Consider the following 27320-nt stretch of genomic DNA (forward strand, 5'->3'; position numbering starts at 1 on the left):
CATGCCACATTTATTAAACAAACATGCATGCCACATTAAAACTTAATTCATGTACTTTTGTGCACGGTGTTTAGTTATGCTATGGCACTCTATCTTCGTGAAAAATATATTTAAGATTTGGCACAGAATCAATAAATTGTATTGGCACTAATCAGAACAAATGTGATTTAAATTTTCCATGGCACAGAAAATACTCTTTCACAATTTCTCTCTTCGCTTTATAGTTTTGGACCAATGGCAGCTTGCTATTTTAGTCAGAATAGACAGGGGATATTCACAAATTAAAAGCCCTATCTAGGTGTTTTGCCTATACTCTGGCTGGAAATGAATCAGCTGTAGTTTTTCTGGCAGTTAAACATTTCCTTCTGTATTGTGGCCAACAAATGTCTAAATAAGGGCTTTATCAGCAATAATACATATCATAAGCTTCTTTTCTCTGGGAGGCAGAGAGGTTGGAAGGAAATGGGGGTCTCATCATAAACTGTAAATACAAGAGGAAAGGAGAGAAAATGCAACTGAAGCAGAAGCAGGGGATGTTCTTGTAAAGCTGGTGAGAGAGCAAACCATGAAGTAGCAAAAAATAAAGATAGGAACCTGGGTCTCCATCAAGGTGAAGAAGACTGCCATGGGCTTAAGGAGACTGTCATTCAAAAGAAACAGTATCCAGAGCATTTTTCATACAGCATTCTTGTCTCAGCAAACTACTGTTGCTTTCTAGGAAAAGTTGTAAATTTCCACATCAATGTCTAAATTAACACTGAAGAAATTAAGCTGACTGGCAACTTTTTTTTTTTTTTTGATCTGAATTCATTCATAAACAGTGAAAGGAGAAAGGGGATAACATTAAGTTTTCCTCCAAACCAGGGAAGTCACACTCTGAGTAGATATTTCAGAGTTGTGTTAAAAAAAAGTCTCAGTTCTTTTTCACATTTTTTCCAAGATAAATGTGAGGTGCTATATTTTGAGAGACTGGTTGACAAAATCTCCTTTCAAAAAGTCTTGATAAATTAATCTTTGTATTCATTACTAGGGGAAAAGGAAGTTGATCTTAGGTTTAATTTTTATACAAATGTGCTTTATTCTAAAAAAAAATAGAGCAATGAATAATATATTTGCTTCACGATCCTTGCTTTCTGATAACATTTAAGGGCCTTTACAAAAAACATCAGATGAGTGAAATAAAATTGGCAAACTTTTGTTTTAAAGTTTGTTAAGGTGCACACAGACATAACGATTACAAACCATAGAGTACTGAGTTTTCGAGAGTGAAATCATACCAAAACCTTGGTAAGGTTTCGCTGACATCATATGAGAGTAAGTGTTCAGGAAGGTCACTGATGGTACCCTGCCTGGCACACGTGTAGGGCCAAGGTGAAGGGTACATCACTCAGAAGCTCAGCCGTTAGTGAGCTGTTCTCCAGGGTCTGGCCTCCCTTATTTTCCGTCTCAGGCCCTGCCACAGTCACACTGGATGAGTGTTTCTTTGCCAATTGTTAATTCCTTGCAGAGATGACTCATGACAAAATTTCAAAACCAGTTCCCTCATTCATTTGTGGGTTTATCCCCCTGAGCTGTGAATGACCAGGCTCCTCCAAAGGCTGGTTGTCTTCTGCATCTGAAGTGTTGCCTCTTGCTGCCACTCTTTGTTCATGTGCTGTATCTCCTAAAAGGACAAATTCGTCTGCTTCTGTCTGGTACCGACGGCTTTTTAGGTTCAGGAGGCTTTCTGAAGAAGTGAAACATTGCTGCCGCTGCTGTTACCCAATACTTGTGCCTCAGTCCGCCTTGCTTCCGGGGTTCAGCTTTTTCAGAAAATTTTATTGGAAAACATTTAATTTTTACCCTGGGTAGATTTAATAGTTTACAGGACCACTTTATTCACAAGGAAAACTAATTTAGAACTAGCTGTGGGTTCCAAAGATACTGAGGTCTTCAGTTTTTTTAACCCACCAGGAGGTAATTGGTTGTCACCTTAAACCACGACTACTTCTTTTTCCTAATTGTTGTTTCTTTGCACTCTTCTCACGGTTTCTGGCCTTTGCTTGTGGCAGAGATGTCATAGGGAACGGGATTCACTGGTGGACTCAATTTGCCCATTTGTGATTCTTTGGACAGAGAAGTCAGCCGCTGTTGTTTTGATGTTTGGCGTCATTTAGTGGATGATAACTTCAACAGAGAGTATGCCAGGGATGTCCAACTTCTTAATCACATTCCCTTTACAAACAAAAAGTTAGAAAGTGGTGGTATGACTTTATACTTAATCTTTAACAAATGAGAAGTTGAAGTCATTTATTTAAATGGTCAACCATCTATACTTATGCATTCTTCACATTTTCATTGACTCAGGGGATCATGGAGTTACACAAAGATATTAGCCTAAAACTTAAGCAAAGGTAGCAAAATATAAGAAAATGGTATGCTGTATGAATATCTTTCCTCACTTTTTAATTTTTAAAACTTATTTTTTAGTATGTTGAAGTATAGTTGATTTACAATGTTGCATTAGTTTCTGGTGTACTGCAAACTGATTTAGTTTTATATATATATATATATATATATATATATATATATTCTTTTTCATATTCTTTTCCATTATGGTTTATCATAGGATATTGAATATAGTTCCCTGTGCTATACAGTAGGACCTGGTTTTATCCATCCTATATATAATAGTTTGCATCTATTAATCTCAAACTCCCAATCCATTCCTACCCGCTCCCCACCCTACCCCACCCCCCCAACCCTGGGAACAACAAGTCTATTTTCTATGTCTGTGAGTCTGTTCCTGTTTCATAGATAAGTTCATTTGTGTTGCATTTTAGATTCCACATATAAGTGATATCATATGGTATTTGTCTTTCTCTTTCTGACTTCCCTCGCTTAGGATGATAACCTCTAGTTCCATCCATGTTGCTGCAAGTGAATATCTTCTATTCCTGTTACTGTATTATCAGTAACCATAAGTTTACCTGAAATGTTAATCTTACTCAATTATCTTAAATTAAGTAAGAAGTAATTCAGATATTACTTATTCTTTTCTAACTCAGTCCAAGGCTGTTGGGCATTGAAAAACTTTCAGAGTAGGCATATTTTTTTCCCCTTCACGTGAACTCACAGCCACTAACCACCTAAGTAAACATTAATTGAGTTTGTTTGCAGTACTTTGTGTCTGTCCCTCTTACAACTGTTGCAGGAAGGGAGACCCCTTCCGGGGCCCGAAACTGGGCTCTTGTCTAACACTTGGAAATGAATTGTCTGAGGAGACACATGTGCTGACAAAGCAAGAGATTTTATTGGGAAAGGGCACCTGGGTGGAGAGCAGTAGGGTAAGGCTCACAGTGGCTCACAGTCTCAGATTTTATGGTGATGGCATTAGTTTCCGGGTTGTCTTTAGCTAATCATTCTGACTCAGAGTCCTTCCTGGTGGTGCATGCCTTGTTCAGCCAAGATGGATGCCAGAGAGAAGGATTCTGGGAGGTGGTCGGACATGTGGTGTCTCCTTTTGACCTTTCCGGAACTCTTCCGGTTCCATGTTCCTTACCAGGACCTCCTGTCGTAAAACAGCTCATGCAAATGGTTAGTATGGTGCCTGGCCAGGGTGGGCAGTTTCAATCAGTGTGCTTCCCCTAACACAATAATCTTGGAGCTTCAGAAGTAGATTTGTCCTTATAGTTTTTAGCTGCCATAGGAATTGCAGCTTATCTTAGGTTTTGTTTATCACTTGGTTGAATATTTTAAATTATCATGTGTTTCAGGAATATCCAATTTTTGTACCACCTGACCTAAAGTCTGTGGTCTCTGTGAGATTATGTAATCATATCCTTAATGCATATATATAATCACTACTTAAATGTGCTGAATTCTAGAAGTTTGGTTCCAAATAGCAAAAAGTTTAGTTTGGTTATTTCAGAAAGTAAAGACACATTCATATAGATTTGATTGCTTTTTTTTTTTTTCCTTAAGTTTTTTTTTTTTGATGTGAACTGTTTTTAAAGTCTTCATTGAATTTGTTACAATATTGTTTCTATCTTATGTTTTGGTTTTTTGGCCTCAAAGCATGTGGGATCTTAGTTCCCCGATCAGGGATTGAACCCATATCCTCTGCATTGAAAGGTGAAGTCTTAATCACTGGACTATCAGGGAAGTCCCTAGAGTTGAATTCTAAATCCAAAGAAGCCTAGCTCTGATTATCTAATCTAGTCTTTCAAAATAAACATTTACTGAATGTTTGCAATAAATAATTCAATAATGTGTTGAATAGCAAGTGCTAATGCTGTCCTTCCTTCTTGCCTGCTGACTCCAGGCCAGTCCTCTCTGTTCCTAGCGTGGCTCACCGCCAGCCTCACCAGCACTCCTGTCAATATCCACATGGATGCTCTTCTTAATTTTTTATCCTTTGCTCTAGGGATCTTGCGTTCTATCCCACCTTAGCTTTTCACTCTTATGGTCCTACCCCAGACTGTCATTCCTATAGTCCCTCCATCCTCTCAATTTGAAACCTTCTCAACTCTGATCTCCACCTTGAACCTTCCCAGCTCACTGCCTCTCATGCCTCCACCCTAACAATCCTTTGACCATCTTGATCCTTGAAATTCATGAATCCTGCCACCCTACCACTGACTCTCACTCCCCTGATGACCTTTCTTCCCTTTATACCCACTTTAAATTCCATGCCACAATTTGCTTGGCAAAATTCAATGCTGGTTAAATCCATCATTGTCTATATCCTCAATCCTGAGCTGAATATTGTTGGAGCAAAACATATCATCTTGTCAAGTGAACTCACTTTCAGCTCAATACTGGTGACCTTCAGGGCCCACCCAGGCTACACGTTCCTGTATGACTATTTCATATGCTTTTTTCTCAACACTGCCTCCCCAGAATTCCCTAGTGGTCTAGTGGTTAGTATTCCACACTTCCACCACGTGGGCACAGGTTTGATCCATGGTCTGGGAACTAAGATCCTGCATGCCACAGTGCGACCAAAAAAAAAAAAAATACACTGCCTCCCGCATCCTTGTGTGTGTGTGTGTGTGTGTGTGTGTGAGTTGCTCAGTTGTGTCTTTGAGACCCCATGGACTGTAGCCCACCAGGCTCCCCCATCCTTCTCTTAGCTAATAGTCTAATTCACATTTAACTAAGATAGATGGAGCGAACAGAGAACTTCGGCAAACTCCCCACTGCATCTCTCCGTGTTCCAGCATCAGTGCCCACATGTGCTTTCCCTCTGAATGAACATAAGGGTCCCTGTCACTCTCCACACTAGACCCCTTCTTTGTCTGTCACAGTCTCAAGCACATGGTTCCACTCGTTCGTCCTTCTCTCCATTTCGTTAGTTTTCTCAATCATCAGTTTCTGCCCCTGCAACAAATATCCTTCTGTTTCTTGTCTTAAAATAATCCCTCTACTGATTCCATATTCTTCTCCAGCTAGTTGTTGCTCCTTTTCTCTTCTTTCCTTAACAGCAAATTTCTCCAAGTAAAATTGTTATTATTCCTTGTCTACAATTTCTATTCTCCCATCCCTCTTGAATTAGGCCTTTGTTTTCTCCCTTCCTCCCACCTGGCAGACACTGTTATATCTGGGTCACCAGTTAGAAAATGGTCAGCCCTCATCTCACTTTTCTTTTTTAAATTAATTTATTTTTTATTGAAGGGTAATTGCCTTACAGAATTTTGCTGTTTTCTGTCAAACTTCAACCTGAATCAGCCGTAGGTATACATACATCCCCTCCCTTTTGAACCTCCCTCCCATCCCCCTCCCCATCCAACACCTGTAGGTTGATAGAGAGCCCCTGTTTGAGTTTCCTGAGCCATACAGCAAATTCCTATTGGCTATCTATTTTACTTTTCAGTTGACAGCACGTGGCTCAGGTCACTGTAGTCTATTAGGATCACTTCATCTGACTTCTAGGCCAGCATGTTCTGCTAGTTTGCCTCCAAATTCTGGCTATTATGTCCTTTCCAAGGTTGCTAATTATTTTTCACATCTTGTCTTTTTTTGTGTGTGTGTGTGTGTTTGGCTTTGTTGGCTTTCAGTTGAGGCACGTGGGACCTTTGTTGTGTCAAGCAGGATCTTTCATTGCGGCACGTGGACTCTAGTTGTGGTGCATGGAATCCCTAGTTGTGGTGCGTGGACTCTCAGGTTGTGGCATGTGGACTCTCAGGTTGTGGCGCATGGACTCTCTAATTGTGGCACGTGGACTCTCTAGTTGTGGCGCATGGACTCTAGTGGTGCGTGGACTCTCTAGTTGTGGCGCATGGACTCTCTAGTTGTGGCGCATGGACTCTAATTGTGGTGTGTGGACTCTCTAGTTGTGGCGTGTGGACTCTCTAGTTGTGGTGCGTGGACTCTAGTTGTGGCGTATGGACTCTAATTGTGGCGTATGGACTCTCAGGTTTTGGCGTGTGGACTCTCTAGCTGTGGTGCGTGGACTCTAGTTGTGGCGCTCAGGCTCTCGAGTACTCGGGCTTCAGTACTGCTGTATGTGGGCATGTGGGATTTTAGCATCCCGACCAGGGATCAAACCTGTGTCCCTTGCATTACAAGGTGAATTCTTAGCCACTGGACCATCAGGGAAGTCCTCACACCATGTCTTTTTAGCACTAGGTTTTTTCTCTCCATGTACCCATTTAAATATACTTGGGAGTCTCATCAGTCCCATGGTTTTTAATCTTCATTCTGAAGACTTCCAACTCATATCCCTAACAGTCCAATGAACGGCTTTCCCTCTGTGTATGAAGGCACAGCTCAGATGTAACATCTTCACAGTGGGACTGCTGATCTCTCACCTCCACCTGCTTCATAAATTTTCCCTTCCTTGAGCGGTGGTAACTGTCCTTAGGCTGCCCAAGTCAAAAAGTCTGTAAATCATCCTGTGCACTTCTCTGACTCTGCTTCACATCCATTTCTTCAGTAAATCTTTCTGACACTATCTTCATACTGTCTATCTGGATGCTTGCACCTTTGCTGCTCTTCTGTGTCATCATCTCTTGCTGGGGTGATTGGAGCCTCCTGTTATCAGTCTTGCCGGGTCCATATTTGCCTATGTACAGGCTGTTCACCAAGGACCAGCCAGAGGGCTCCTGCTGGAATACGATTTGGAGGATGGGTGACTTTGCTCCATGACTTCCCGTCTTGCTCACATGCTTACTGACTCATTCTCACAGGCAAAGTCAGAATGTTTATTGTGACCACGCCCTCCCTCCCCCAACCCTACAGGGCCCTGTCTGACCTCTCCCACCTCCCCAGCCCATCACCTTCACTCTTCCACTTCATGTCTTCCCACAATTTCTCTTACTCCACACCAGGCCCTCTGGACTTGATAACTTGCCTCTAATATGCTGAACATGTTCATAGCCCAGGACCTTTGCACTCACTGATCCCTCTGTCCAGAACACTTATGCCCTGGGATGTATGCACGGTACATTTCCTCACTTTCTTCAGCTCTTCCTTTAAATGTCATCAGGCAGTGGTGCCTCCCTGATCTTCCTGGTTAAGACCACTGGAGTCCCACGTCCTCTCCCCTAAATGCTCCCTGCTTTACTCTTCTCTCTAGCTCTTGTCATTCTCTCATACACTATGTATATTACTCATTTATTTATTTTGATTAATTAAATTTACGTATTTCTGCCTGTGCTGGGTCTTTTTTGCTGCACATGGGCTCTCTCATTGCCATGAGTCGTGGGCTACTCTCTAGTTGCAGTGCAGGGGCGTCTCATCGCGGTGGCTTTGCTTGTGGAGCACAGGCTTTAGAACACGAAGGCTGAGTAGTTGTGGTGCACAGGCTTAGCTGCCCCATGGCATGTGGAATCTTCCTGGATCGGGAATTGAACCCGTGTCCCTTGCATTGGCAGGTGGATTCTTGACCACCAGACCACCATGGAAGTCCTTTGTCATTTATTTTGTTTTTATTGTCTGTTTCTCCTGACTAGTAAGTTCCATGAGGATAGGATTTTTTTTTTTTTGGTTTTGTTTGCTGCTGTGTCCTCTGCATCAAGAATAGAGTCTAGACAATATTAGGTACTTTATAAACATTTGAACAATTGTATGAATTATTTTAATCTTTTCAGTATTGTGAGCGATTTGTTGCAGATAATGGAACTGAGGCTTAGGAAGTGTAGTAATTTGTGGTGATAGTACTTAAACCCAGAACAGGCTTGACTCAGAGTGCAATCCCTGTATGCATTAATTCACCCATTGAAATATGGCATGTATGAACTTTATGTTAGGTTAATTGCATTCTAAAGAAGTTACCAGTACTTTGGCCACCTCATGCGAAGAGTTGACTCATTGGAAAAGACTCTGATGCTGGGAGGGATTGGGGGCAGGAGGAGAAGGGGACAACAGAGGATGAGATGGCTGGATGGCATCACTGACTCGATGGGCGTGAGTCTGAGTCCGGGAGTTGGTGATGGACAGGGAGGCCTGGTGTGCTGCGATTCATGGGGTCGCAAAGAGTCGGACACGACTGAGCGACCGAACTGAACTGAACTGAAAGAAGTTACCAGAACTGTGCATTTTATTTATGCTCTTACCCTCCATCATGACCTCTTTGAGAGATAATAGAAACAAATTTTTAAAAAATTTATGTTTTTCTTTTCTTTTCAAAACAGATTTTTAATATTTAGTTCTTGTTGAAGCAGTTCCTGTGATTTCATAGGAAGTTGTTGGAGAGAGTTATTAAACAGTTTCCTCAAACCATTTGGAAGTAAGAGCTGTAGGAAACTCCACTTTTGCCTTCTAGCAATAAAAAGGGCTATACTAACTGAGATGAAAAGTATCTGAATCCAGGCACTTGAACCAGCAGAGAATAGGTAGGAACCCTGTTCATCTGGTGATGGTGCTTCCAGTATTTCAGGGTTCAGGATTCTGCACTTGGCAGCTGGAATCTGTGTTCATTTTCAATTAATGAATTGCACTTGGTCAGTGGAAGCCTAGCTCTTCAGCGGTTATCAAGCTCCTTGCAGTCAGATGGAGAACTGATGAAGGATGGAGATCACGATTTTAGTAGATAGTCCCAGGTGATCACGATTTTAGTAGATGGTCCCAGGTCCCAATGAGTATGAATCAGGCTGTAAGTTTCTGCAGCTGCCTTGAGAGTACAAACTGTAGGATGTGTCTACTGGGTGTTTTCCCAACACTTCCCCTCTGTGTGGTTCACTGTCAAAGGAATGATTGAACTGCAAGTGAGTTCTGTGCACCGAGAAGAATGGGTATCCTTGGGTTATGGACATGAAACATGAATCCTGATCAGTCACCAGACTTTTGGTCCCCTGGCTAGATTGTTGGCTAGGCCATTGCTTATTCAGCTCTCTGAAATGAGAATTTTTCATGAAATCCTGATACTGGCCAAGAGGTGGTGAAATTTCAGGTGACAATTGAGTTGTATGATGCAGATAATGTATCCTGCAGATTAATAGAAATCAGAGCTCCTAATGTAGGGGGCCAGGGCTCAATCCCCGGTCATGGAACTAGATCCCACATACTGCAACTAGGAGCCTGCATGCTGAAATGAAGATCAAAGATCTTGTGTGCCGCAACTAAGACCTGGCACAGCCAAAGAAATCAATATTAAAAAAAAAAAAAAGTACTGAGTCTGTGTGTCTTCGTCTTAGCTGTCTCAAGTCATTTAGCCTGGGCAGGTCTCCCAGGGGAGTCCGTCCCGGCCGTGCTTCCTTTCCTTTCAGGGTCAAGTCTCCTTCTATTCAGGCCTGCTTTTTGGTTCTCCCATGCCTTTAAGTAGTCGTTGGTTATATTCTCTCCATATTTGAATCATTTGATGTGAGAGTGTTCATGTGAAGAAAGCTATTCTGCCATGACCGAGGTTGGAATTTCAGTAAGTACTAAGTGAAAGTGAATGTGAAGTTGCTCAGTCGTGTCCGACTCTTTGCAACCCCATGGGTTGTAGCCTACCACGCCCCTCCATCCATGGGATTTTCCAGGCAAGAGTAGTGGGTTGCCATTTCCTTCTTCAATAAGTACTAATGCATAGTTTTTTCATTATCATTCAGTTCAAAATACTTTTTGGTTTCCATTATAATTTCTTCTCTGGGACGTGGGATATTTAGCCATGTATTTAATGCTTTTTTTTAGGTTTAAAAGTCTTTTTGAGACACTGTCCTCCGTCATCCCCTTCTCCTCTTGCCTTCGATCTTTCCCAGCATCAGGATCTTTTCTAATGAGTCGGCTCTTTGCATCAGGTGGCCCAAAGTATTGGAACTTCAGCTTCATCATCAGTCCTTCTAATGAATATTTAGGATTGTTTTCCTGTAGGATTGACTGGTTTGATCTCCTTGCTGTCCAAGGGACTCTCAAGAGTCTTCTCCAACACCACAGTTCAAAGGCATCAATCACAAAAAACTAACCAAAGTGATCACATGGATCAGTCTTATCTAACTCAATGAAACTATGAGCCATGCTTTGTAGGACCACCCAAGATGGACAGGTCATGGCAGTGAGTTCTGACAAAACATGGTCCACTGGAGAAGGGAATGGCAAACCACTTCAGCATTCTTGCCTTTCATACTGCCCATGAGCAGTATGAAAAGGCTGTACATTACATGACTCTTTATTTTGTAACTGGAAGTTTGTAATTTTTGACCACCTTCACTCATTCTTATTAACCCTCACTCCTACTTCTGGCGACCACCAACCTATTCTCTGTGCTTATGAGCCTGGGTTTTTGTTTTTGCTTCTTTTTTTCCCCTCCAGATTATACATATGAATAAAACCACACAGTGTTTTTTGTTCTCTGTCTGACATATTTTACTTAGCAAAATACTCTGTAAGTCCATCCAAATGGCAAGATTTCATTCTTTGTTATGGCTGAGTAATATTCCATTGTGTATGTATGTGTGTTTGTGTCTGTGTATATCTATCTATTTATCTATATGTGTCACATCTTCTTTATCCATTCATCAATCAATGGACCCTCAAGTTACTTCCGTATCTTGGCTATTGTAAATATTATAGCAGTGAACATGAGGGTGCAGATGCATATATCTTTAAAAAAATTTGCTGTTGGCTTCTAGCTTAATTTCACCATGGTCTGAGATTATACCCTGTATGATTTTAATCTTTTGGATGTTGTTGATTGAATATATAGCTCGGTCTGTAGTCAACTGGTGTCTGTATTCTGTGTTTACTTGAAAAGAATTTGTATTCTTAGCTCTTGGGTGCTCTATGTCAGTTATGTTTGTTAACCATGTTCAAATACTCAATAGTTTTTACTTTTTTATTTTGATGTGCTTTTTCTGTCAGCAAGACTTGTACATGAAAATCTCCCACTGTATTGGGAATTTTATCTAATCATCCTTTTAATTCTGTTAATTTTTTCTATTTATTTGCAGTTTGTATTGTTATATGGGACTTCCCAGGTGGCTCAGTAGTAAAGAATCTGCCTGCCAAGCAGGAGATGAGGGTTTGATCCCTTGATTGGGAAGATCTCCTGGAGGAGGAAGTAGCATCCCACTCTAGTATTCTTGCCGGGAAGATCGCATGGACAGAAGAGCCTGGCGGGCTACAGTCCATGGGGTTGAAAAGAGTCAGACATGACTCAGAGACTGAGCATGCACATCACTTATACGAGTATAAATTTAGAATTATGTCATCCTTATGAATTGACTCCTTTAACAGTATGAATTTTCCCTCTTTATGTCTGGTAGTACCTTTTCCCTTAAAGTCTACTTTGTTTGCTTTTAATATAGTGACATCAACTTCTTTTGGTTTAGGTTTTTCATTTTGTGTGTGTATTTTTTTTCCTTTTCCTTACATTTACTTTATTTTTTTAAGTAGCTGGGTTTTACTTTTATTCTAGTGTGATAATCTTTCTCTTAATTTAGGACATTTAGGTTACTTAGTTAATATAATTACTATATTTACATTGAAACCAACCATTGTACTATTTCTTTACTGTTTCATTCACATGCTGCTTGTTTCCTCTACCTCACGGTTATTAACTCTGAATTTTCCATTGTATCATGCATCACATTACTCTCATTTGTCATATGACGGTAACTTTCTTATCTTTTGTAGGTAAAGATAGAGTTTTTAATACCCCACTGTGTGAACAAGGAATCGTTGGATTTGGAATTGGAATCGCAGTCACCGGTGCTACTGCCATAGCAGAAATTCAGTTTGCAGATTATATTTTCCCTGCTTTTGATCAGGTGAGAAAATTGCATTTTGCCATAATGGAGCATCTCTAAGGCAAGTCCATGAAGTTTGGAACTTTTAATTCCAGTCTCCCACCCCCTATCTTAGGAACTTTTTGTTACCTTTGAGCTATTTTGTTATGGGCATATATTTAAAGATTAGATAAAATGGCTTAAGAAAATGGATGGGAATAAAAAGACTCATCATGAGATGTCCGTTCTCTCTTTTCTCTTCAGATTGTTAATGAAGCTGCCAAGTATCGCTACCGGTCTGGGGACCTTTTTAATTGTGGAAGCCTCACCATCCGGTCCCCTTGGGGCTGTGTCGGCCACGGGGCTCTCTATCATTCCCAGAGTCCTGAAGCTTTCTTTGCCCACTGCCCAGGAATCAAGGTATTCTCACAACATACTTTGCTTGCTCTCCATTTGATGATTCCATTTTGGTTCATTTTATCAGTATTAACTAATATGCTTATCTAGAGAAAAGCAATTAGAATTTTTGGAATTTATGTGAATTTAATTGTTTTTAAGAAAGAGAGTTTTATTTATTTTAGATTAAGCACCCAGCCCAGGTTTATAGACTGTTCTTGAAGTCACACTGGCTTGACCCTGATGTTAATTTCATACACTTCAAATAATAAGGCCAAGAACATAGTTTATCTTCCATCTCTTTCAAAGCTCTCTTTCTATTTTTTTGCAATAAAAATCATATTTATTTATCAAAATAGCATATTTTACCAAGACATGAAAAATGAAAATGACAAAGTAAGATATACATTCCTGTCTATCTTTGACACGTTTCATGAATTTGTTCAATAGAAAGGCCATACTTGCAAATTCCATTTGAGCAGAAAGCTCTGTTTCTTTCTTTCTTTTGTGTTTTTAAAATATTTTTATTGGAGTATAGGTGATTTACAATGTTATTAATTTCAGGTGTACAGCTAAATGAATTAGTTACACATATAGTTACATATATCAACTCTTTTTTTTAGATTCTTTTCCCATATATAGAGCATTACAGAGACTTGAGTAGAGTTCCCTGTGCTATACAGCAGGTTCTTAATGGTTATCTATTTTCTTAAGAAAAACTTTTTGTTTTGTATTGGGGTACAGCCAGTTAACAATATTTTGATAGCTTCAGGTGAATGGCAGAGGGACTCAGCTCTACATATACATGTATCAATTCTACCCCAAACTCCCCTCCCATCCATGCTGCCATATAACATTGAACAGAGTTCCATGTGCTATACAATAAGTTCTTGCTGGTTATCCATTAAAAATATAGCAGTGTGTAAAGCTCTGTTTCTTTCTAATGGAGCTTTCTCACTCAACAGTTGATTCTGGCATAATTTAAATAAATCTACTGCTTAGACCATATTTACCTCACAGTCAGAGGAGTAAAGCTTTTGCTTTTAGTCTGTTCCTTACTTTTTAAATAGCGACAGAAGACTTTGTTACCTTGGTGTGTTTTCTAGTCCAAGGTAAGGTAATACTTACTCAAGCAATTAATTTTGCAGCCTCTCTTTCTTTTATAGCCTTCCACAATAATTTTAGGTCTTTTGATTAAAAAAAAATATTTTTAATTATTTTATGTCCTAACTTTTAATAATATTTTCTTTTTTATTTTCTGAAAAGCTTTCCAGTGAGTCATTATAGAAACTCATAGATATGTCTACCCAGGGCTTTATGCCTGTTTTTCGATAACAGGAGTCATTTGTGGATGTGTGTGTATGTTTTATTACTTTTTCAACGAAATCAAAGTTGTAAGATTTTGTAGTTAAGTAACAGTTTGCATAATTTTTCAATATAAGCTGCAAGTACTAGTGTGGGACAGAAGCATTTCAGTCAACAGTTATTTTTGTGCTTGAGCTAAAGATCAATTCATGTTTAATGTCTGTATTTTTAAGACCTCGCTCCCCTCCACATTTTCTCTTTTATTTTATCCTAAATGAGAATATACATATAGTACAAAAGGCTAAAAATAAACATGAAGAAAAAACAAAATAGGAACATAAGATAAAGACATGGTGTGTTACAATGAGCTATTTATTTAGCAGTCTATTTTCAGAAAATCGTGAGATTTGTGCTATTTTTTAAATAAAAATCCTTCACTAAAACCGTATAAAAACGATTTTGAAAGTTCAGTTTGCTTCAAGCAATCTTATTTGAGTCTTTGTGATAAATTCAGGTACATTTTGATGATAACTCTTGCTATGTAACACTTAGGTGTATGCAGTTGTTTAAAAATGATTAAACTGGACAACAGTTTGTGATTTGAGCCAAAGTGATGTAGAAGTTAAGAACCTGATGAGTCAGAACTGGTGAAAATCTCTGATGTAGCAAGTGACATAACCTTGGGCAAGTTACTTGGTTCCTGCTTACACCTCATTCTTTTAATTTCTAAGTTGGGGAAAATAATAATTGCTACTTCATGGAATTGCTATGAACAGTAGGTGAATTAATCCACATAGTGAGTTTAGCCCAGTTAACACACTTGCTACCTGCTGCCTTTACTATCACTTTCCTCATTATCAACCTCATTCTCAAGAAGGTCCTGAGCCCTTTCTCCACCTGGAAGTGTGCCGGATCCACACTTTCTTTTTGGTTTTGCAGTGAAGTGAAAAAATAGAAAAAAAGAAGTGAAAGTGTTAGTCCCTCAGTCATGTCTGACTCTTCTGACCCCATGAACTGTACCCCACCTGGCTCCTTTGTCTATGGAATTTTCCAGGCAGGAACACTGGAGTGGATTGCCATTCCCTTCTCCAGGAGATCTTCTTGACCCAGGGATTGAACCTGGGTCTCCTGCATTGCAGGCAGATTCTTTACTGTCTAATCCACCAGAAACTTTTGCAGTAACTACATGTTATATTACCTCGATCATAAAGTTTAGTGGATTATTTTTCCACTTAAGAAGTGAAGGTCAGATTTATCATGAGAAAAGAGATTTTATTTAGCATGTTAAATTTGGAGAAGAAACTTGCATACCTTTGAAAACAGCAGTAGAATATTAGCAGAAAAGACTTCAGAGGTCAATACAGGAAGATATTGACAACTTTACTCATTTGTTTTGGTGAGTGCTCTTTGTGGTTTCCTTTTATTTTTTAATGTATGTGCAAGTTTAGCTCCTTGAAAAAATAACAATATCTTAACTACCAGAATATGGTAGGCATGTGATAAATATTTGTGGAACAAATGGGATTGTTTTGGACAATATGTAAATTTTATGATTAATAGTAATTAGTCTAAAAATACAAGATTTCTATATTAGTAACAATTGGTTATTTAAATTGTGACCCTTATAAATGAGTTTACTTGGAGATATTTTCACTAAAATTGTCTTTAAAAATAATCTGTTCTTGCAGGTGGTTGTACCCAGAAGCCCTTTCCAGGCCAAGGGACTTCTTTTATCATGCATAGAGGATAAAAATCCTTGTATATTTTTTGAACCTAAAATACTTTACAGGGCAGCAGGTAAAAGTTTCCTTTGTTTTATATTTATAAACGTCTTTGTGCATTTTTTTGGCATAGTTCAAAATTAGAATTTTTCTTTAATAAGCTTGATTTGTATTTCCATTTTAGAAAAATATTCTGATTTCTTCTCATCTATAGTTTGTCCTCATCTATATATTTTAAGTTAACTTTAGGGGAAACCCTGTAGCTATTTAAATCTTAATTTTGGAAACAAAGAAGCAATATGAAGTGGTAGCAAGAATGTAGGGATTATGTTTGGCTACACAGTAGATGTTAAGTGGATGTGAGTTGAATAAAAAGGTGAATGAACTCATTGTACTAAATAATAAATGCCCTTTTAGCCAAAGTGTGTTTATAGGTCTTCATCTAAATTAGGATTCCTTTGAGAGTGAAATTGTTGTTCAGTCACTCAGTTGTGTCTGACTCTTTGTGACCCCATGGACTGCAGCATACCAGGCCTCCCTGTCCTTTACCATCTCCCGGAGCTTGCTCAAACTCATGTCCATTGAGTCAGTGATGCCATCCAGCCATCTCATCCTCTGCTGTCCCCTTCTTCTCCTGCCTTCAGTCTTTCTCAGCATCAGGGTCTTTTCCAATGAGTCAGCTCTTCACATAAGGTGGCCAAAGTATTGGAGCTTCAGTTTCAGCCTCAGTCCTTCAAAATGAATATTCAGAGTTGATTTCCATTAGGATTGACTGGTTTGGTCTCCTTACTGTCCAAGGGACTTCTAAAGAGTCTTCTCTAGCACCACAGTTCGAAAGAGAGTGAAGGGGCCACTATTAAGCTGTGACGTAAGGTCTACACTGGGATGAGCATCTGAGGCAGATGAAGTGTTTGATCACCCTCCTTCTAGCTCAGAATCATCATTCTGTAAACACTCATCAGTGATAGCTACTTTTTCAGCCCTAAAGGACATTTAATCATCAAACTGTTTATTCTGCCTAAAGTGTATTTTTATTTTGAATTTGAGAAACATTGCTGCAGGAGTCCAGCTCCAGCAGCCAGGGATTCAACCTGAAGGGGTGAGCGGTGTCAGTGAGAAACTGAGGCAGCCTCTCAGTTTTCGTGGACTGCCTGTTTATTTCAAGCTTATGATTCTCTTTTATACTTTTACAAAAGCATTAGGTCAGAGGTTTGATATTTTCAGTTCCCACTGACCCAGATTTGTTGTCTCCATAAATCATTGTTGCCCCTCAAAATGAGTTCCTTCCCCAGCGATTCTCTTATCTACTTTTTCTCATGTGTCCTTGTGAATACACTGTAACTCATGCTAATGTCTGGGCCGCATACCACATTCCTCAGTTTATTTCTTATCTTTCTAAGTCCTGTTTGCCCCTAGTATCCTAAGCTCACTATTTCTTAGAAAGAGCTTCTAGCTAGTAATATCTCTAAAGTCCCTAATTTCTATAAGCTTTAGTAGAATATGCTAACATTACAACATTCCTTAAATCTTTAGCTTCTAACTATTTTAATTATTCCTAAGACCTAAATTTGGCAAACTCTTTTGCCATAAACACTTTCCTCACAAATAGGCTTCAGATAGCAGTCCCTCCCATGGCCTCAAGCTGTGGCCTGCATGCTCACCCTGGAACACTCTTTTGTAAAAGTCCTTGAACAAATGTCAGTGATTAACTTTATGAATTATTCTCTGAGCACAGCTGCAGAAGGCTTTGTGCCTTCTCATGCTCCTCTCAAAAACAATAAGCACCTTAATATTCTTTTCAGTCAGCTCAGCCGAGGAAAGGAAAAAACAAGTCAGAATCATAAAGCCTAATTCCTTCATTTTGGGTCCATGCCTGCAGAACAAAGGGAGGGGGTTAGGGCTGTTCCTCCATTTTGTCAGTAATGCCTAACGCGGCTCCTGACACATTGCTTTGGCAAATCATTCTTTTCCTTGAATAGTTAAGTTGAAAAACATTTCGTTTTATGGTGATGTGAATTGTGTACATTTAAATACATGTGTTAAGATTTTAAGTGCTCAGTTGTATAGATTTGACAGTCTTATGTGTCTACAAACCACTATGTAAAATAAGACTGAAAAATTTTCATGGCTCCAGGAAGCTCCTTCCTGCCTTCTGTCTGCCAATCCCTTCTCCCTACCCCAAACTTGGCCACTTTCGGATTGCTTTTAGCACAGATTAGCGCACACAGTTTTTGGCTTCATCTAGACAAATCAGTGCTGTATATATTCTTTTGTGTTTGCCTTCTTTAGCTCAGCAGGATAGTTCTGAGATTCATTCATAATGTTACTTGTATCAGGGGTTTATTCCTTATTACTGAGTAGCATTTCCACCGTATGGATATTTCACAGTTTATCCCTCATTGACAAACAAAAGACCATCATTGTTTTTAGTTTTTGTCTATTTTGTACAAGGCTGCTCTGGACATTCTTGCATAAGTGTTTTTGTGAACATGTTGTTTCTTTCTTTTTTAGAGGTGGTGGTAGGGAAATAAACATCTAGGAATAGAATTGGTGTGTCACAGAGTAGATGTAGGTTGAATGTTCTAAGACTCTACTGAAGAGTTTTTCAGAGTGGTTTTGCCATTTTACATTTCCCTTGGACATTTGTCAGATTTTCAGTTGCTCTTAAGCATACTTTAAATTGAATCTATGTAGTTTTTAAGAGCCCTACTATTATCTATCCCATTATGGAATTAAAAGTGACTAACAAAACAATTTGTAATCTTAGGTGAATAGGAAAACATCAGTGTCATACAGAGTAGCTGTCTGATTTCTAATTACTTTGAGTACTCTATGAGTATTGTATTTGTCAGGCCAAGCAATTCAAGCTAATCAATTAATACAGGTTTTTTTTTTTTTTCTTCAGTATTTAATAATAAAGACTGAGTAAGAAACATTTGGAAAATATTCACTTTGTTACAGATTTTGAAATTGGGATTGGTGAGGAAAATGTTTAATGTTATAGGATTCCCAGCTAAGAGAATGAGCTTGAGAAATTTGTTTTAGGTTTGGTGCTGGGAACAATTACGAAAGAGCCAGATGAGGATTGGGGCTCAAAAGTTTTTCTGCAGTTTCCCTGTGATTGATTCTGTGCCATTTCAGGGGCTTATTTTTGTTGTGGTTTGGTTTTTCTGGCCACTGCCTGTGACTTGCAGGGCCTCAGTTCCTTGATGAGGAATTGAACCTGAGCCCGTGGCAGTGATAGGGTTAGACCTAACCACTGGACCGCCAGGGAATTCCTTCAGGGACTCCTAACTGAACCTTTTCTTGATCCCAGTTTTGTGTGTTAGTCCCTCAGTCAGGGCCGACTCTTTGTGACCCCATGGACTTTAGCCCATGGGCTAAAATAATATGGTTTGACTTGTCTACTTCTAGGGATTTATTTCAGAGTATACTGATAAAAGTCTGAGAAAATGATACATTGGTACAAATGGTTCATCACAGCACCATTAATAAGAACAAGGACTGGAAACAACCTATTTGCCCATCACTAGGGGACTTGAGGTTGGTTGAGTAAATTAAACTGGATCCATTTGATAGATTATACTTCAGATCTCTGTATACTGCTGTGTCAGTCAGGGTCTGGTCAGGCCTCACAAATAGTCCCACGGATAAAGTCCCTAAAAGAAGATAGAGTCTTTTTGAGGGGGAACAAGAATAGACAGTGACAGCCCCTTTGAGGCTTTAGACAGTAGAATATCATATAGAGAATGCAATAAAAGTAGGTTTTATATTTTAAAAAGACACTTGAAAATAGAAGTAGTAGACAAGCAAATTTGAATGTCTAGAATGTCTAGAAAAGAGAAATAAAAGATGAAAGAAAAAAAATGTCCTCTGATTTAACCAGAAATTACAAACAGATAAAGGAAAAATTAGTAAACTAAAAGATAAGGTAAAAAAAAAAATTACCAGAAGGTCATCTAGAGAAGCAAAGAGAAGGAGAATAGGAAAGACATTGAGTATGAAGGGAGAATGAGGAGGTCTGAATATGTCTAAGGAAGAGAGTTGAGTAAGATTCCTAATAACGTTCATTAATAGAATTTTGCTGACAAAGAAATTCCTTGTCGTCTTTTTGCGGCTCTACCATCGGAACTAGATTGATACAATAGGAAATATTTCAGGGGAGCCTCAGCTATTACTTATTTTCCCCTCCAGCAGTTATTTTCCCAAATGTGGAGTCATGTTTTCTCTATGATTCTTGAAGCATTTAAAAGATACTAAGTCAAGAGTTCCTTAGGAAGCTATTAAGCATCTAAAAAAAATACAACTTGCTAACTCAAAGATGTGTTTTCCCTTAATGGAGAATTTTTATCTATATATCACTGAATCCTATTCAGAAACGGTTCAGTTATAGAGCATAACAGTTCTCCAAGGCTTTAGCTTGTGTGCACAGCTGTCTCCCAGTAGTTAATTTTTCGGTGTCTGTTGGTCCTTTATTTTTCTGTGGGACATCTTCTTATGGGCACTGCTCTTAGTCTATTGCATTTGGTTCTGAAGGAGCTGAACTCCATCATCTCAGGGAATGGGTATGTGGCTCTAGTCCAGCTATTCTGACTTTTCTGGGACTTCTGTATGGAGATGAAGCTGCATTTTCTGTGGGCAATTTGCCTGGAGTGATGTGGGACTGCCAGCCATGTCACTTGGTAAATGATGGTCTCTAGTAGAAGACTGTGAGGTCAAACACACGTGTTCACTGTGGGTGGAGAGAAATAGGAACCCAAAGTGAAAATCCTCGCCATTCCTGTTCTTTAGGTTAGTCCCTAAACTTCCCTGAGCTCGTTATTTCTTTTTTTTAAAAAAAATTATTTTCATTTATTTATTTATTGGCTGTGCTGCATGGCATGTGGAATCTTAGTTCCCTGATCAGAGATGGAACCTGTACCCCCTGCAATGAAAGCACAGAGTCTTGACCACTGGACCACCAGGGAAGTCCCCTGAGTTCTTTATTTCTTGAATCTTAATTTGACTAATGAATTTCCCCCAGGTCCTTCTATTTAATCTCATTGTAAGTCAAACCGCCTTTGTGTTTCAGTCTTCTGTAAACTTTGCTGATAAAAATAGGTAACCTTGACTCATCTAACCTGATAGAGAAAAGATATTCTCTTTTAAAATGAAAACATCCTCAGTTGGATTAGCAAAATAAGCCGTGGCCTTTCACAGCTTGATGTAAATGCTACTTTTGTCCTCACGCTAAAGCAGGATGCTCATCTGTTTATAATAGTACTTATTACTTCATAAGGTTGAGATAATCCTTGTGTATGTATTTACTCACTGTTTATGTACTTTAAAAATACTTACATGCTAGACACAATGCAGTATTATGTAGGCCAGTTGTTAATCCTCACAATAACCTTGCCTGAAATTGTCGCTATTACTACTTTATCCATGAGGAACCTGAGGATGAAACAACTGCCCAAATCCACATGAACAGGATTCAAATCCAGACAGTCCATCCCTCAAGTCGAGTACTGGGCATATATTCTCAGATGGTTCTATTTAATTGTCACAAAAGCTCTGCCAGGTTGTATTATCCAGAAACTGAAGTTGAGAGAGTTTAAGAAACTTGCTCACAGAGAAATGAGTGATAGAGTTAGGTTTTAAACCAAGATGTTCTGACCCCAGAGGTGGCTTTTTGTCGAAAAGCTTACCCTATTTTGCATCCCATTTAAACACTATTGAGTAGAGGGCATCACTGAAACAATTTGCTTTGGTGTCCTAGTTTCATGCCAAGAAATATGCTATTGAAAAAAAATTCCTACAGAATTAAAATGATTCACTTTTTAATTGAATGGAAATATATGCTCTCAATAGCCATTCATAAGGCTGTGAATCCTTCCTATAGTGTATGGTCCAAGGTTTGACTGTATACTGACTGCGTTAACTTCTCCATTGGCATAGGATTAATTTGCTTCTTTGAAAGTTATAAAAATTACATGACACAGTCCATTGTAGTCGCAGGTGCTCTGTGCTGTCATTAGGGACTTGGTCTCATGTTCCGAACTAGAAGCAAAGGCAGCTGAGAAATGTAGTTTTCCTGCATTTCAGGGGGAAGGGGTGGAACTGTGTGCCTGTCACAGCTCCTCTGAAACTCTTGATCCCTCATTTTTGGACCTAGTCCCCAAACACTGTTCTATATTCAAATATCTGTGCTGTGGTGACTCTCCTGTATGTCTGGTCCACAACATTTAGAAAGGATTTCTTGCAGTTCAGCCACTAACTTTTTATAGTACCAAGATGAAAAAGAGGTCGGTCATCCATTCTTTAGACAGCAATTTTCTTGAATTTTATTTCTACTTATTTTGAATATACAATAGATGTAAAACTTGTACCTTCTAAATCTGGAAGGAAAAAGGAAATAGTCCTTGGGAACACATATTCTGATTATGACATTTAAACTTTTAGAAAATGGCAGAGGGACATTTAGAAGAGGTGATTAAGGAAGAGCCATCTAGACAGTGTAAAAAATGTACAAAATAGTTTCAATTCAAAAAGAAAATGGGTCAGTGACATTATCACATGTAAGCATCTTGTGGAGAAGCTGTTCTTCTATGTCTTTTGAGCTTTTTGGTTTTATTTAATTGAATAATTCAGGACATTAGTGATACTGAAGTAAGTATGACTTTCATCTGATTCTTCCTAGTGTGGAGAAGTAAGACTAAAAGCTTTTGCTACCTTATTTCCTGAACATGCTACCCTTTCAGACAAAAATAGATCACAATGATAGCGAGGATTTTCTTTCCTTCTCTTTTAAGCAAATACACAGATTATATATGAATTCACACATTCTGAAGAGAAGAAAATTGTTTTAAGTAGTTTTTGAATGGTAGTAGACTCAAAAATATTTCTGCCAGTGTACACAAAAAAGAATTTGTATTTTTTGTTATAAATTTGTTTTGGTTGGCATCATTAAGTACATTATTTTTGTGTGGACTAGAACATTTAATACTAAGCATGCTCACTGATAAGAATCAAGTTCCATCCAGTAATGAGAGAAAATTCATTTGTTAGATGTTAGTTTTTAAATTAAAATGATGCATAGGATTTAAAAAAGCAAATAATGTTACCAAAAATAGTAGTTCCTTACTTCAGCCTTTAGCAAATTCATGTTTCTTTCCTCACAGGCAATCATTTCTAGTAGTTTCTTGTAATATTTTATATCATCATATTTGTATTAATAAATAATATGCTTATACAGCTTTTTAAAATTTTAAGCATTATTATTTAACTTTCTATTAGAATTTAGCCCATCACTTCATGGCAAATAGAAGGGGAGAAAGTGGAAGCAGTGATAGATTTTATTTTCTTGGGCTCCAAAATCACTACGGATGGTGATCGCAGCAATGAAATTTAAAGATGCTTGTTTCTTGGAAGGAAAACTGTGACAAACCTAGACAGCATATTAAAAAGCAGAAACATTACTTTGCCAACAAAGGTCAGTATAATCAAAGGTAAAGTTTTTCCAGCACTCAGGTATGGTTGTGAGAATTGGACCATAAAGAAGGCTAAGTGCCAAAGAATTGATGTTTTCAAATTACAATGCTGGAGAAGACTTGAGAGTCCTTTGGACTTCAAGGAGATCAAACCAGTCAATCCTAAAGGAAATAAACCCTGGATATTCATTGGAAGGCCTGTTACTGAAGCTCCAATAGTTTTGCCACCTAATGCAAAGAGCCGACTCATTGAAAAAGACCCGAATCTTTCCATCTGGGAAAGATTGAAGGCAAAAGAAGAAGTGGGCAACAGAGGATGAGATGGTTAGAGAGCATCACGGACTCAGTGAATTTGAGCAAACTCCAGGAGATAGGGGAGTACAGAGGAGCCTGGTGTGCTGCACATCATGGGGTCACAAAGAGTCGGACGTGACTTAGTGACTGAACAACAGCAACAACAAAGAATTTAGCCACCTTCTTTCCCCCAGCTCATGCCATTCCTCCTCTTCAGAATATCCAAACTTTAAAAAATATCTCTATAGAATTACAGTGGAATGTGAAGTCAAGTGGGCCTTAGAAAGCATCACTACGAACATAGCTAGTGGAGGTGATGGAATTGCAGTTGAGCTATTCCAAATCCTGAAAGATGATGCTGTGAAAGTGCTGCACTCAATATGCCAGCAAATTTGGAAAACTCAGCAGTGGCCGCAGGACTGGAAAAGGTCAGTTTTCATTCCAATCCTAAAGAAAGGCAATGCCAAAGAATGCTCAAACTACCACAAAACTGCACTCAACTCACACGCTAGTAAAGTAATGCTCAAAATTCTCCAAGCCAGGCTTCAGCAATACATGAACTGTGAACTTCCAGATGTTCAAGCTGGTTTTAGAAAAGGCAGAGGAACCAGAGATCAAATTGCCAACATCTGCTGGATCATGGAAAAAGCAAGAGAGTTCCAGAAAATCATCTATTTCTGCTTTATTGACTATACCAAAGCCTTTGACTGTGTGGATCCCAATAAACTGTGGAAAATTCTGAAAGAGATGGGCATACCAGACCACCTGACCTGCCTCTTGAGAAACCTATATGCAGGTCAGGAAGCAACAGTTAGAAGTGGACATGGAACAACAGACTGGTTCCAAATAGGAAAAGGAGTACGTCAAGGCTGTATATGGTCACCCTGCTCATTTAACTTCTTTGCAGAGTACATCATGAGAAACGCTGGGCTGGAAAAAGCACAAGCTGGAATCAAGATTGCCAAGAGAAATATCAATAACCTCAGATATGCAGATGATACCACCCTTATGGCAGAAAGTGAAGAGGAACTCAAAAGCCTCTTGATGAAAGTGAAAGAGGAGAGTGAAAAAGTTGGCTTAAAGCTCAACATTCAGAAAACGAAGATCATGGCATCTGGTCCCATCACTTCAAGGGAAATAGATGGGGAAACAGTGGAAACAGTGTCAGACTTTATTTTTTTGGGCTCCAAAATCACTGCAGATGGTGATTGCAGCCATGAAATTAAAAGATGCTTACTCCTTGGAAGGAAGGAAAGTTATGACCAACCTAGATGGCATATTCAAAAGCAGAGACATTACTTTGTCAGCAAAGGTCCGTTTAGTCAAGGCTATGGTTTTTCCAGTAGTCATGTATGGATGTGAGAGTTGGACTGTGAAGAAAGCTGAGCCCTGAAGAATTGATGCTTTTGAACTGTGGTGTTGGAAAAGACTCTTGAGAGTCCCTTGGACTGCAAGGAGATCCAAGCAGTCCATTCTAAAGGAGATCAGTCCTGGATGTTCTTTGGAAGGAATGATGCTGAAGCTGCAACTCCAGTACTTTGGCCACCTCATGCGAAGAGTTGACTCATTGGAAAAGACTGATGCTGGGAGGGATTGGGGGCAGGAGGAGAAGGGGACGACAGAGGATGAGATGGCTGGATGGCATCACCTACTCGATGGACGTGAGTCTGAGTGAACTCCGGGAGTTGGTGATGGATAGGGAGGCCTGGCGTGCTGCAATTCATGGGGTTGCCAAGAATTGGACATGACTGAGCGACTAAACTGAACTGAACTGAATTTTTTAGTGTATAATTATAGTGTATAATTTTTGGTCAGGTCATTATTTAGTGTTTTCATTGCTATGACTATATTGGTATGATTCACAACTGAGCCAAAAAACTGTATGGTTTTATTTCCTCTTTGGTATACAACACTTTGTTTTCTCTGAAATGTTTTTTTCTCTTCTCTTTTCATTTGCTTGATTTCTCATGTTTCTATGACTAATATAATTCCTACTATCCTCAACGTAATCTTGTTTTTTAATTATGTTCAGACACTTTAGGTGGTCAGTCTGGTTCTTCTTTTTCCCATAGGCAACTCTCTTTTTTTGGACCATCGATTAATGTGGTTAAGATGGTAGATTTTTGAGCCAGCCTGCCTGAGTTTGAAGTACTGACTCCACCGCTTACCAGTTAGGTGACATTTGGCAAGCTGTTTAACCTCTCTGTTTTAGCTGTCTCAGCTATACAATGAGGATAAGGAGAGTACCTATCTCATCAAGTTGATTTAAAGATGAAATGAATAGATTTGAAGATACCAACACAATGAAAGTTCTTAGTGCTGCTTGTAGTTGATGTGACTCCCAAGGATAACTCAGGTCTATCATTAGTCTTCAATATGTGATTTAAAAAAATCTTTTTTATATCAGCTGCTTTATCTATACATATGAGGGCAGTGATAAAATTTGCTCAATGCAACTTGAAAGTCCAAGAAAGTTCAGTTACTCCATCTGATCTACTTTAGTTTTCTCTCTTTTTCCAGTTAAAAAAACATATACGCCTGTTGAAAATAACATGTTTTAATATTTCAGTGCAGACAGCATTATAGTTATGTGGTTAGCAATGCCTCACATTGTTTTCTTAAAAGGATTAGTTTTTTCTCATTATAAAGGTACCTCATAAAGGTCTACTGGCAAGCTTTGATGTTTAACAAATCACTTAGGGGCCTAAATCAACTTTCTGTACCGCTTGTGTACAGGCCAGCAATGTAGGCTGAACTCACCTGAACAGGTTTCAAATGGGCTCTATAATAGGTCTGTCATCAGTTGCAAGTCAAGTGTGGGTTGAATTTGCTGATGTTAGTTGGGCTATCTCACGTATCTGGAGCTGTGGTTGTTGCGCCTTGGTCTACCTGTCTCATTTTCCAGCAGGCTAGCTCAGACTTGTTCACATGCTGGAAGCAGCTGTCACAGAGAGCAAGCAGAAGCATACGAGGCTTTTGAGTCCTAGGCTAGGAACTGGCATACCATCTCTTCTGCTAGAGTGTGTTGGCCAAAGCAAGTCACAAGGCCAGCCCCAAGTTCAGGAGGGGGTCAAAGAGATTTCCTCATCTCCATGGGAACAACTGCAAAGTCACATAGCAAAGGGTGTGGATAGATGTTAAAGGATTATGACTACTTTTTAATCTCTTGTATGTTTGTTGAAGCTTCTGAAAAGTACAAGAGCCATCATAAAAGCAGCTCATAAATCCATCCCCTGATTGCTGTTGGTTTTTGTTGTAAATACTGCTAGACTTTTATCTGTAACTTTATCTATAACATTTTATTACTGTCAGTATATTTGTTTTCATTTATTTGATTACAAGTGACTTTTTACTTTTCATGTTTTTAGTTTCATATTTATTTATTTTGTATGAATTGTTCACATAGACTTCAGTCTTAACCTTGTGAAGTAGCATTTATTGTAAACTTAAGATGAGCAGGAAATGCAGCGAATAGATCATATTCCATTTTGTGTGAAAAAGCCTTGAACTAGTATTGAAAAGCAAGAAGAATCAAAAGGTTTGCAACTTGAACTACAAAATTACCTTGAATTTGTTTATATATATATTCTGTGATTGAGCTGGTAAGATGAAATATTCATGGACTGGGGCCCACTAGAATTTTCCTAATACTCTGGCACAGTCTTTATACTTTATTTATTCATTTGTGGGGCTAATTTAGGACATTAAACAGATGTCTATTTTTGATCATTGGCTTAATCCAACTGGGTACGTTCTCAATGCCTGAGCTTACACTATGTATATAAGATCATACTATAAACATTGTTAGGTACTTTGCAAATCTTTTCCCATACATTTACACTTATACAAATATGTGTTATACAGAACACACATATACAAATAATAAGAATAAATGTGTTATGTGTAATTATTCTATAATTTTCTTTTCTTCCCAGTTTATTTTGGATACATTTTTAGTGTCAGTTCACAAAAATTTAGCTGATTTTTAGCTTATGAAGTTTCTTGGA

General features: G+C 38.8%; 1 protein-coding gene across 1 annotated transcript in view; it reads left to right on the forward strand.

Moving 5' to 3' along the window:
* The window catches only part of BCKDHB (branched chain keto acid dehydrogenase E1 subunit beta), a gene marked incomplete at its 5' end in the record, with an annotated part of 270674 nt that overhangs the window by 42006 nt on the left and 201348 nt on the right, over positions 1-27320 (forward strand). Inside the window, 3 exon segments of the mRNA NM_174507.2 lie at positions 12037-12170; positions 12393-12548; positions 15518-15626. Coding sequence (NP_776932.1) covers positions 12037-12170; positions 12393-12548; positions 15518-15626 — 399 coding nt within the window.

Source organism: Bos taurus, chromosome 9 (genome assembly GCF_002263795.3).
Source record: "Bos taurus isolate L1 Dominette 01449 registration number 42190680 breed Hereford chromosome 9, ARS-UCD2.0, whole genome shotgun sequence".
NCBI lineage: Eukaryota > Metazoa > Chordata > Mammalia > Artiodactyla > Bovidae > Bos > Bos taurus.